The sequence below is a fragment of the Ranitomeya variabilis genome, chromosome 6, assembly GCF_051348905.1.
Source record: "Ranitomeya variabilis isolate aRanVar5 chromosome 6, aRanVar5.hap1, whole genome shotgun sequence".
Lineage (NCBI taxonomy): Eukaryota > Metazoa > Chordata > Amphibia > Anura > Dendrobatidae > Ranitomeya > Ranitomeya variabilis.
In genome coordinates, this window is record NC_135237.1 from 31,372,807 (window position 1) to 31,386,060 (window position 13,254).

The following is a 13,254-nucleotide window of genomic DNA, read 5'->3' on the forward strand; positions in this document are numbered from 1 at the left end:
GACATCTCTGGTGGTCTAGTGTTGTAAATTGTGACATCTCGGGTGGTCTAGGGTTGTAAATTGTGACCTCTCTGGCGGTCTAGGGTTGTAAATTGTGACATCTCTGGTGGTCTAGGGTTGTAAATTGCGACATCTCTGGTGGTCTAGGGTTGTAAATTGTGACATCTCTGGTGGTCTAGCGTTGTTAATGGCGACATCTCTGGTGGTCTAGTGTTGTAAATTGCGACATCTCTAGTGGTCTAGGGTTGTAAATTGTGACATCTCTGGTGGACTAGGGTTGTAAATTGCGACATCTCTGGTGGTCTAGGGTTGTAAATTGTGACATCTCTGGTGGTCTAGCGTTGTTAATGGCGACATCTCTGGTGGTCTAGTGTTGTAAATTGCGACATCTCTAGTGGTCTAGGGTTGTAAATTGTGACCTCTATGGCGGTCTAGGGTTATAAATTGTGACATCTCTGGTGGTCTAGGGTTATAAATTGCGACATCTCTGGTGGACTAGGGTTGTAAATTGCGACATCTCTGGTGGTCTAGGGTTGTAAATTGTGACATCTCTGGTGGTCTAGTGTGGTAAATTGTGACATCTCTGGTGGTCTAGGGTTGTAAATTGCGACATCTCTGGTGGTCTAGGGTTGTAAATTGCGACATCTCTGGTGGTCTAGGGTTGTAAATTGTGACATCTCTGGTGGTCTAGCGTTTTTAATGGCGACATCTCTGGTGGTCTAGTATTGTAAATTGCGACATCTCTAGTGGTCTAGGGTTGTAAATTGTGACATCTCTGGCGGTCTAGGGTTATAAATTGTGACATCTCTGGTGGTCTAGGGTTGTAAATTGTGACATCTCGCGTGGTCTAGGGTTGTAAATTGTGACATCTCGCGTGGTCCAGGGTTGTAAATTGTGACATCTCTGGTGGTCTAGGGTTGTAAATTGTGACATCTCTGGTGGTCTAGGGTTGTTAATGGCGACATCTCTAGTGGTCTAGGGTTGTAAATTGCGACATCTCTGGTGGTCTAGGGTTGTAAATTGTGACATCTCTGGTGGTCTAGTGTTGTAAATTGTGACATCTCTGGTGGTCTAGGGTTGTAAATTGTGACATATCGCGTGGTCTAGGGTTGTAAATTGTGACATCTCGCGTGGTCCAGGGTTGTAAATTGTGACATCTCTGGTGGTCCAGGGTTGTAAATTGTGACATCTCTGGTGGTCTAGGGTTGTAAATTGTGACATTTCTGGCAGTCTAGGGTTGTAAATTGTGACATCTCTGGTGGTCTAGGGTTGTAAATTGTGACATCTCTGGTGGTCTAGGGTTGTTAATGGCGACATCTCTAGTGGTCTAGGGTTGTAAATTGCGACATCTCTGGTGGTCTAGGGTTGTAAATTGTGACATCTCTGGTGGTCTAGTGTTGTAAATTGTGACATCTCTGGTGGTCTAGGGTTGTAAATTGCGACATCTCTGGTGGTCCAGGGTTGTAAATTGTGACATCTCTGGTGGTCTAGCGTTGTTAATGGCGACATCTCTGGTGGTCTAGTGTTGTAAATTGTGACATCTCTGGTGGTCTAGGGTTGTAAATTGCGACATCTCTGGTGGTCCAGGGTTGTAAATTGTGACATCTCTGGTGGTCTAGCGTTGTTAATGGCGACATCTCTGGTGGTCTAGTGTTGTAAATTGTGACATCTCGGGTGGTCTAGGGTTGTAAATTGCGACATCTCTGGTGGTCTAGGGTTGTAAATTGTGACATCTCTGGTGGTCTAGGATTGTAAAGTGTGACATCTTGGGTGGTCTAGGGTTGTAAATTGCGACATCTCTGGTGGTCTAGGGTTGTTAATGGCGACATCTCTAGTGGTCTAGGGTTGTAAATTGCTATTAAATGTTGTTAAAAACAGAATCATAGTTCAGTCTCAGCCACCGCCCCGTCCCCCTCCAGAAGATATTATGTAGCCGCTGGATGAAATCTCTCCAGGAACATTTTATATCAAGTGATAATTGTCACATAATAATTTATACCCAAACTCACCAAACACATCATCATGGTCCACACTTTTCGCTGCACCTTCTGAAACTGTGAAAGTTAATGGTGTTAGCAAAGAAAACATTATTAGACGGAAAGAAAGGACATTCAAGTGTTTGCTAAGGCCGCCCAAACAACACAGTTATAGAATAGACACAACTAAAATGGAGTTATGTCTAATGCAGGAACCGAGGGGGCGGGACTTGGCAGAAATTCTCACTGTTGCTATTTGTGTTCTTCTCCGCCCCCGCAGAACCTATTCCAGACTTAACACAGTGTCTCAGTATTTGATTGTCCCTTTAATTAATTTTCTAATATATAAATAAATATTAACATAAAGATCTACATAAAAAGTTGTAAATCTGACTTACAACCTATGTTATCACCAAAGCTGCATTCACAATTCTGCCTGAAGTTGCTGTAAACTGTTGAAAATCTTGTTCTCTAGCATTGTATGCATTATATCAGTATACGGTAATAATACAGAACAAAGAATACTGGGATCTAGCAGCTCTGACACAAGCACAAGTGTGCATGCAGCACTGGAGTATGATACAGGATGTAACTCAGGATCCGTACAGGATCAGTAATGTAATGTATGTACACAGTGACTGCACCAGCAGAATAGTGAGTGCAGCTCTGGAGTATAATACAGGATGTAACTCAGGATCAGTAATGTAATGTATGTACACAGTGACTGCACCAGCAGAATAGTGAGCGCAGCTCTGGGGTATAATACAGGATGTAACTCAGGATCAGTAATGTAATGTATGTACACAGTGACTGCACCAGCAGAATAGTGAGTGCAGCTCTGGGGTATAATACAGGATGTAACTCAGGATCAGTAATGTAATGTATGTACACAGTGACTGCACCAGCAGAATAGTGAGTGCAGCTCTGGGGTATAATACAGGATGTAACTCAGGATCAGTAATGTAATGTATGTACACAGTGACTACACCAGCAGAATAGTGAGTGCAGCTCTGGGGTATAATACAATATGTAACTCAGGATCAGTAATGTAATGTATGTACACAGTGACTGCACCAGCAGAATAGTGAGTGCAGCTCTGGAGTATAATACAATATGTAACTCAGGATCAGTAATGTAATGTATGTACACAGTGACTGCACCAGCAGAATAGTGAGTGCAGCTCTGGAGTATAATACAATATGTAACTCAGGATCAGTAATGTAATGTATGTACACAGTGACTGCACCAGCAGAATAGTGAGTGTAGCTCTGGAGTATAATACAATATGTAACTCAGGATCAGTAATGTAATGTATGTACACAGTGACTGCACCAGCAGAATAGTGAGTGCAGCTCTGGAGTATAATACAATATGTAACTCAGGATCAGTAATGTAATGTATGTACACAGTGACTGCATCAGCAGAACAGTGAGTGCAGCTCTGGGGTATAATACAGGATGTAACTCAGGATCAGTAATGTATGTATAGAGTGACTGCACCAGCAGAATAGTAAGTGCAGCTCTGGAGTATGATACAGGATGTAACTCAGGATCAGTAATGTAATGTATGTACAGAGTGACTGCACCAGCAGAATAGTGAGTTCAGCTCTGGGGTATAATACAGGATGTAACTCAGGATCAGTAATGTAATGTATGTACACAGTGACTGCACCAGCAGAATAGTGAGTGCAGCTCTGGAGTATGATACAGGATGTAACTCAGGATCAGTAATGCAATGTATGTACAGAGTGACTGCACCAGCAGAATAGCGAGTGCAGCTCTGGAGTATAATAGAGGAGGTAACTCAGGATCAGTAATGTAATGTATGTACACAGTGACTGCACCAGCAGAATAGTGAGTGCAGCTCTGGAGTATAATACAGGATGTAACTCACGATCAGTACAGGATCAATAATGTAATATATTTAGATGAATTTTCAACTTTTTATGCAGATACATTTTTTTTGTTAGATGTGATGATCGGAAGATACAATAATAGAAAGTTGGGGGTGGAAATAGAGTGAGAGAAGATAGGAGTGAGGAAGGGAGAAGGTAGAAACAAGACAGAAAGTAATATATAAAGTAACCTTTTTTTTTACTTCCCTGCCCATGAGGTTTACTTGTCACACTACCACGTTCACTCATCATTAATGCCGATGCATGTCCCCTTGAAATGCAGTAGAAAACTCACAATTTTATGCATACGCAGTGCCTGGGAAAAAGTCAGTATTGGTGATGTGACGCTTGGTTATCAGGTGAACCTCGTGGGCGGGTTTTATGCTTTTGTGCATGTGCACAAGCTAAAACAATAAGATTAATGGAGCAATAAGAAAAATAACCTGGTTCTTTTTTTATGCTCATTTCACTGACAATACAGCCTTGAACGGAAGATTTCAGCAATCTGAGGCTGACTAGTTCCTCCATAACAACCCTACTACGTCTGCTGCAGTCGTCTAATACTGCTTCCCGGCACCCAGATTGTCACACAAGAATGCAAATAATAAATAAAGCTGCAGTCACATTTTGCCATCTATTATTTCTGGCAGTAATCAGATTTATTTTTTTTTTACAAAAACTAAATTTAAGTGGCGTAGTCCACTCCAGAAATCATTATTAAAAGAGTAGGTTCACACGACCGAATTCTCCACCTCCGAGAAAAACAGTCTGACTATTCTGATCAGACTGATCAGAGTCGCATCAGTTTGTTTAGGATGTTGAAAGGGAGAGAAAAACAAAAAATTGTGAAAATCGGACAACACTTGCATGACATCAGAGTGTGGTCCGATTTTTTCATAGATCCATAGATTTGCATTGCGTTCAGATGAAAATTGGTCATGTCTACGATTTTTTCAAAAACCTGTAGAAACCTCTACGTCTGAGAAAAAAAATCGTAAGTGTGCACAGCCCCATAGACTATCACTAGAGGCTGTGTAAGGGAGGAAATGTGATTGGTCACAAAAGTGATAACATGACGAAAAATTCAAGAATCCCTCCCCCTGGGTTCACTATAGGCTGTGTAGGGAAGGAGACATTATTCTAATAAAATGAGATTGGTCAGAAGAGTGATAACATGAAGAGAAGTTCCTGAATCCCTCCAATTGGACTAAGTAGAGGCTGTGCAGGGGAGGAGACATGATAGTATAAACCTGTGATTGGTCAAAGGAGTGATAACATGATGAGAAGTTCCTGAATCCCTCCCCCTGGGTTCACTAGAGGCTGTGCAGGGGAGGAGACATGACAGTAACAACCCGTGAATGGTCAGAAGAGTGATACCATGATGAAAAGTTCCTGAATCCCTCCCCCAGGGTTCACTAGAGGATGTGCAGGGGAGGAGACATGATTCTACTAAGCTGAGATTGGTCAGAAGAGTGATAACATGAAGAAAAGTTCCTGTGTCCACCCAAAGGTCATTTGTTCTATAAGAGTAGGAGAGCAAAAGCCATAAATGGAAACAAGGGTGATCTATGGAGGAAAAGTCCCTGCATCCCTTCCCAGAATAATAAGTCATACAGGGGACAAATAACAGTAAAATGATACAACTGGTAAGAAGGATCATAGCATGAAGATAAGTTTCTGGATCACCACCTCAACGGGTCATCAGATGCTTTGTTGGGCCGGATATAAAAGTAACAAGCTGTGATTGGTAAGAGAAATAATGAACAAATGGAAGAAAGCTGCTATCATCACCCATGGTGTGAATGGGAGCTGTACTGGTGGCAGATTACAGTAAGAGGGGTTATAAAGAAGAAAAGTTCCCGTATCTTCCCCACCCAGGGGCCACTAGAGGCTGTAAATGAGCAGAAATGACAGTAAGAGCTTGGGTTCATTCTCTTGTAGATCTCTACTGACCAGTCTCAACCGTGAAGTAAACTTGTTCATCTGCTCCTCGACTCCAAATGAGTTCAGCTTTTCTTAAAGGAATTGTCCAGATTTGTGATAGGTCATCAATATCAGATCGGTGGGGGTCCGAAAGCTGACTTCCTCAACAATCAGCTGTTTTCAGCCCTGAAGGAGGTGAACGGAGCTACAGGAACACAACAGCATACACTGCGTGGTGGCTGTGGCTGGAGAGGAGGACAGCTTATGGGTGGGATTGCGAGGTGTTGGACTCCCAACAATCTGACAATGGCCTTTCCTGAGATCTAACATCAGGTCTCAACTGAAACTGTATACCCCTGTGCAGGGTCTGCGGGGGCGGAGCGTGACACAGGGATCTTTATATCCCTGTCTTGCTCCGCCCCCAGAGTTCTTGCAATAGGTGTAACAGTGTATAAATTCTGCCTGGAGTGTTCCTTTAAATTAGAAACAAGACATAATATTGGCTCATTTTCTGTATCTTATTCATAAAGTTTTGCTTCGAGCATCCCTTTAATTTTTTCTTTACGCCACGTTGACTTACCTGTTGAAGCTTTATGACACTGGAAGACGTCTGCAGACACTCACTGGTGGCTCGCAATAAAATGGGGAAAGCAATCAGATCTGTGCTACACAATAGGCAGGACCCAGTAGTCACAGACTGGGCTTGTAGCTTCACAATTTTTGGGTTGGACTGTCCTTTTCTGTTTTTTTTCAGATTAGGAAATGGATCTACTTTTTTTTCAAACAGCACCTCCACTGGCTAAGTCTGGTACTGTATTCACTGACAAGGGCTGAGCTGCAGCACCAGACTCAAACACTATACAAGGGTGGTGCTGTTTGTGGTGCTGGATCTTCTTTTCCAAATCTTGTATCAATCTGCTCTCTAACACGCTGTAGATAAGGAAGGGTCTTTAACATGTTAGGTTCAATTTAAGGAGTTGCACAGATTTAAAAGGGATCCGAGCATCCTCAATGGCTATATCTATAAGAAATATAGGATTGATGTACCTTCTTCTGTTAAAGGGATTTGGACACTTAAAGGGGCTGCCTTTCAAAACAACATCGGTGGAACCCCACTATTGAAAATATCAGATATTTTGCACATTTACCGAATAAATATGTAGACTTTTGCAATCAATTTCTTTTAGTGGGAATGTTCTTGTCTTTGTCTACAGCTCTTACACAGACTTATATGTCTCCATGGTTACAGACTACAAACAAACCTTTCTTGTAGTCTGGTCCTGCAGTCATGTGATCCCTCCTTCCATCTGCTCCATCTCTTTTCTGCCCTCCAGACCAGTGGGAAAAGGGGTCAAACAGAAGAGAGAGGCACACGACTGTGGAATCAACCGTTAGAAAAAAAGTTTATTTGTAGTTTGTAACCAGAGATACAAGAGCTGCATACACAAAACGGTTGGATATTTTTAAAGGAGAACAATCACTTTTTTAAAAAACATTTTTTTATCAAATTAAAAGCAGGCAGTGAAACATATTATAATCCCCTTTTTTTGGGAGAGTAGATTTTTTTGCACATCTTGGGAGAATGGCCATCTTACCTGAGCTGCTGTTTTCTTTACAGCAGTCACATAGACATAGAAGCTTCAGTCCAGGGATGATCCATCTGGAAAACTGCTATAGGGAATGCTGTGTATAAAACTTACAAAATATTTTTTTGGGAAAACTTGCGCCACTTTTTAAATGTGCAATAGTGTAATAAAATTATTGCAAAAGTCTGCATACCCTTTTTAATAAGGAGATATTTAGCTTTTATGCTTTCTAGAAAGTTCTTAATGAAAATGTGCTGAGTGACTGAATGACATTCAGATAGTGTTACAATTGCAAGAAAAGGTGAAATTGATAAAAAGTAAAATATCCAAAAAAAAAGATGGCAAAATGGTCTGAAATAATAAAAAAACATGTCCACGATCTCAATGACCAGGCCCTTATGAATGAAAATGAATTCACTCGTTCCTCTCTCATCGTCGGCGTGGAATGGGGATGACTGCTTGATTCGAAATGGAATCAAAGAGCCTTAAAAACGTGTTTTTTTTTGTTTGTTTTTTCAATATCTTTATTGCAAAAGTGAAAGCTCCTCTGACTGACCACCGTAAGACATGATTTCAAAATATGGCAAACGAAGTACGAAACGGGATTTATGGCGAAACGGTCAAACATTTTTTTTATATATACATTTGACGCAACATCACAGTCTTGTGGTTAAACAGGAAATGCAAAATTTAGACTTTTTTTTACCAGTTCCCTTTAGAAAAAAATGAAAATCGAGAATTCTAAGTGGCTTAAATGTGATGGAAAGTGATCAGCCGTCCTCAATGTATGATCAATGGAGGACTGGCTGCTGTGACTTCCACGATCCCACTTTTAGAGCATGTGCGACCATCACAGTGAATGAAGCAGTGGTCGCACATGCTCACTAGCGCTCCATTTACACAAGAGATCCGCTTTCTCGTGATCGTGGTTCTCCTAATGGTCAGGCCCCCAGTCATTAGACATTTACCACCTTTCCTGATGAATCTGATACATGTGTGATGATTAAAGTAACTAGATGCTACGTTAGTTGGGGTCATTTCCTTCAGATTGTGAGCGTTCATGTGTTTATCGATGGGGAGTAAATTGCTGACAGATACCTGACAGCAGCTTATTTTCCCCTGAAATAAAAAATATTGCGGGAGTGAAGAATCAGGCATGGGGGAAAATATGGCTGAACTCATAAACATCAGTTCAGCCATATTTTCCCCCATGCCTGATTCTTCACCCGTTCACCTCTACCCGTTGAAAACCACAACTTGTCCTGACGAGAAAAGTGTCATTTGGCCGTATTTTCTGAAATGGCTTCCCCCATAGGAGAAAGCGGGAAGATAATGTGTATGGTGAGGATTTATCCAATTTTTGGTCCTGTAAATGTACGACCATAACTAAGCAGATTTCTTGGCTTCGGCAGAAATGTCCAGAGTCCACCGGGAAAAATAGAGATGCAGAACTCCATCTTATATATTTTGGGGTCATTCTAAGGCTCTACGAATACATGTGCCATAGGGGGAAGAAAAGTCTGGTGTTTTATTGGCGGACCCCAGGTGGACAGCAGAAGTCTTCTACTAGGGAATGTTGAAGAAGTCAACCAAAACTAAGGTGGCAGCAAAGGGCAGGATCTATCTAGGAGAGCTTGAAGACTTGCCAGGCTCAGGAACCTCCAACGAGCCCTTACGACCTCATAAACATCGGTTACACAGTACGACATCTCACTCCGAGGCCGCCATGGTGTGTCTACGCTTAAGCATCCCACCCGCCACTAATATTAGTTTAACGAGCAGAAAAGGGCCGATGAAACTCCCTTTAAGTATTACCTACCCCATTTATTTTTTTCAGTATTGCTTCAATTAAATTTTGCCTTCAGGCTTTAGATTTTTGGAAATGTCAAAATGAATCACACTTAGGTGGTGCAGCCCTGAATCGCTCCTTGATATTTTCGGGTTTGGAAGTCAAAACACAAAACATGACTGTATATATATGTATGTATATGTTACCCATCCCACTTTTTTGTTCCGTTGTTTATGTCGTTTTTTTTGTAATAAACTTTTACACAACTTGACCCCGACAAGAGAAAACGTATACAGAGATGGCGCCGGTGTGTAACCATACGAAGAAGCATCCAGCAATGACACTGATACATTGTAACACTGCATTCTGATTTCGGAGAAATGTTACGAGCAGTCGCCTGGAGCACAGCGCTCGTCACATGCATTATGCATATTGCCAGGAGGGTCATTTAGGTTTTTACTTTTTTTTTTTTGTTTCCTTTTTTCTTTCTTATCTCAAGATTTTCAATGTTTCAACAAACCTTCCTTCAAGCCATCTAAGGTGGGCTCTTTCTTTTCACCCAAATCTTCCGCCGAGACCCCGCTTGAGTCGTCGCCGAGACATGTCCTACTTTCAAAAATGTTGTTGTTATTGTTCACTTGGCTGCCGTTTTGCTTGAGAAGCCGAAACACCTCCGCTTCCAGGTCCCTGATCTGGAATAATAGGAGATGATAGAAGTGAGCGAAACGCGTTGGACCAATGCTGTACAAGAACTTTTAACCCCCCTCTTGCTAACAAACCTGCCAGCGACTTGGTCATGTTACTCACACGTGACTGCAAGTTTTGAACTTCGGCAAGATGAACTTTTTCCATGTCTTCAATTTTTTTCTTCTCCACTTCTTGACGTTTCATAAAATCAACCTCCCTGGAAAAAAGGAAAAAAAAGGCAAAACTTATAGTTCATAAAAAAAAACTATACAAAAATATTTAAGTACTTGTTCAGGATTAATATCAGATCGGTGATGGGTTCGACAATCGACAGAACCAAAACCTCCAAAACCAACTTCTCCACCATTACAGAAGATCAACTCTCCACTCTACTCTCAAGATCGCATCTCACCACCTGTGCACTTGACCCGCTCCCATCCCACTTCATCCCAAACCTCACCAAAGTCTTCATCCCAACCCTAACCCATCTCTTCAACCTATCACTAACAACTGGTGTTTTCCCCTCAAGCTTTAAACATGCCTCCATCACACCTATCCTCAAAAGGCCCTCTCTTGACCCATCCTCTGAATATAGATATCGCCCTATATCACTTCTCCCTTATGCCTCCAAACTACTGGAACAACACGTCCATCTTGAACTGTCCTCCCATCTCTCTTCTTGCTCCCTCTTTGACCGCTTACAATCTGGCTTCCGGTCACACCATTCCACTGAAACTGCCCTAACTAAGGTCACCAACGACCTCTTAACCGCCAAGAGCAAGCGACACTACTCTGTTCTCCTCCTCCTTGACCTGTCGGCTGCCTTTGACACAGTGGACCATTCCCTATTATTACAGACCCTCTCATCCCTTGGCATCACAGACTTGGCCCTATCCTGGATCTCATCATACCTAACAGACCGGACATTCAGCGTCTCCCACTCACACACCACCTCCTCACCTCGCCCCCTATCTGTCGGAGTCCCACAAGGTTCAGTCCTTGGGCCCCTGCTCTTCTCCATTTACACCTTTGGCCTGGGACAGCGCATAGAATCTCATGGCTTTCAGTATCACCTCTATGCTGATGACACACAGATCTACATCTCTGGACCAGATATCACCTCCCTACTAACCAGAATCCCTCAATGTCTGTCCACTATTTCATCCTTCTTCTCCGCTAGATTTCTGAAACTTAACATGGACAAAACAGAATTCATCATCTTTCCCCCATCTCACGCGACCGCCCCCAACGAACCTATCCATTACAGTGCATGGCTGCCCACTCTCCCCAGTCCCACAAGCTCGCTGCCTCGGGGTAATCCTTGACGCTGATCTCTCCTTCAAACCACATATCCAAGCCCTTTCCACTTTCTGCCGACTTCAACTCAAAAATATTTCACGAATCCGTTCATTCCTCAACCAAGAATCTGCAAAAACCCTAATCCATGCCCTCATCATCTCCCGCCTTGACTACTGCAACCTCCTGCTCTGTGGCCTCCCCTCTAACACTCTCGCTCCCCTCCAATCTATTCTAAACTCTGCTGCCCGACTAATCCATCTATCCCCCCGCTATTCCCCGGCCTCTCCCCTCTGTCAATCCCTTCACTGGCTCCCCATTGCCCAGAGACTCCAGTACAAAACCCTAACTATGACATACAAAGTCATCCACAACCTGTCTCCTCCATACATCTGTGACCTCGTCTCCCGGTACTTACCTGCACGCAACCTCCGATCCTCACAAGATCTCCTTCTCTACTCCCCTCTTATCTCCTCTTCCCACAATCGTATACAAGATTTCTCTCGCGTATCACCCCTACTCTGGAACCCTCTACCACAACACATCAGACTCTCACCCACCATCGAAACCTTCAAAAAGAGCCTGAAGACCCACCTCTTCCGACAAGCCTACAACCTGCAGTGACCACCGATCGACCAAACCGCTGCATGACCAGCTCTACCCTCACCTACTGTATTCTCACCCATCCCTTGTAGATTGTGAGCCCTCGCGGGCAGGGTCCTCTCTCCTCCTGTACCAGTTATCACTTGTATTGTTTAAGAATATTGTACTTGTTTTTATTATGCATACCCCTCCTCACATGTAAAGCGCCATGGAATAAATGGCGCTATAACAATAAATAATAATAATAACCAACGATCAGCTGTTAACAGGTCCCAGGTAGCTGAGCTGCAGTACCCTAGAACGGCCACTGTGCAGTGTGTGGCGCTGTAGTATTCTGGCACCATATGATGTGAACGTCTGGAATCCGCAGGATCTGGTAACAGCTGATCGGCGCAACCAATGTGTAACAACGCTAAACCGATCGGCACCATGAACATCTGTACTCAAAACGTGTTGCAGATCAACTCCAATAAAAAGTGAAGGATCTAGGCGGTTTACTTTGGTGCGCCACACTACACCCGCCACAAACTGCATCGGCTGCGCTGGTGCTTACTACATCACACGCTGTCATTACTGAAGGGAGACAGAATTCTGAATGCAGATGTGGATGTGAGACGAAACATGGTATAACTTTTTTTTTAATTAATTGCCGTAATATATCATAAAATAAAAATCAACAAGTTTGCAAATAGCCTTGATTAAAAACATCTCATCACTCGGTGTCTGCAGCTCCACTGCTGAGCTACGTGTCTCCCTGGTAACAGACTACAAACCCATCTTGTGTAGTCTGACCCTCCCCTCTATCTACCTGTTCCACCTCCTTGCTAATACTGACCACTACTGACTAATTTACGTAACTGCATTAACGCTACAAAAATCGTGGACTTACTTTTGTTGGAAATCCTTGATTAGCTTCTTGGCCTTGTTGTATTTCTTCTCCAGGGCCTGGTATTGGCTCTGAGTCTCTTTCAGATGCTCGTTGACGGTATGGCACAAAGTCTGAGCCTCGATCCAGTAACTTTCCAGCTTCATCATCCTATCTTTGTTCTCCTCGATGTTTTGCTGTAGCTGAGTCTTCTCCAGTTCCCACCTCACTTTCTCATTCTCTGCCGCTTTCAGCTAAAAAACAAATGAGAAAATGCTCCATAAAATAAAGAATCTCATAGAGGCAAAACCGCCAGTGCTAGCAGCGATGGAGACAGCACAGTTTGGACCCGCGGCTCAACCGTGCCACCGGCCACAACTGTCAATCATCAGGAGCACATGGATCCCCCACACTGGCAATTAGGCAGCCAAGAGGCTCCTGAATACCAATAATAAGAATAACCCGTTAATAGAGATGAGCGGACCTGAACTTTAAAGATCGGGGTTCGTACCGCTGCTGAACTCGGACTTCTCACGGAACTCCGATTTCATGCATGAAGTTCCAGGGGAAGTTCAGGAGGAGAGAGAAAGAGAGAGAATTTTCCATCTGTGAAGTTTGGATAAACTTCTGGTACC

General features: G+C 43.1%; 1 protein-coding gene across 5 annotated transcripts in view; it reads right to left on the minus strand.

The window, feature by feature from the left end:
* The window catches only part of PPP1R9A (protein phosphatase 1 regulatory subunit 9A), a 187,915-nt gene that overhangs the window by 16,932 nt on the left and 157,729 nt on the right, over positions 1-13,254 (minus strand). For 3 of the 5 annotated variants that reach the window (XR_013216747.1, XM_077268153.1, XM_077268152.1), the window contains exons 9-12: positions 12,644-12,873; positions 9,976-10,072; positions 9,689-9,860; positions 2,010-2,054 (exon numbers count right to left, since the gene is read on the minus strand). Coding sequence is in view for 4 of the 5 variants with exons in the window: in XM_077268153.1 (XP_077124268.1) it covers positions 2,010-2,054; positions 9,689-9,860; positions 9,976-10,072; positions 12,644-12,873 (544 nt within the window). In the remaining variant the exon portion in view is untranslated. The remainder of the gene's footprint in view (positions 1-2,009; positions 2,055-9,688; positions 9,861-9,975; positions 10,073-12,643; positions 12,874-13,254) is intronic. The other 2 variants (XM_077268155.1, XM_077268154.1) reach the window with 1 other exon arrangement.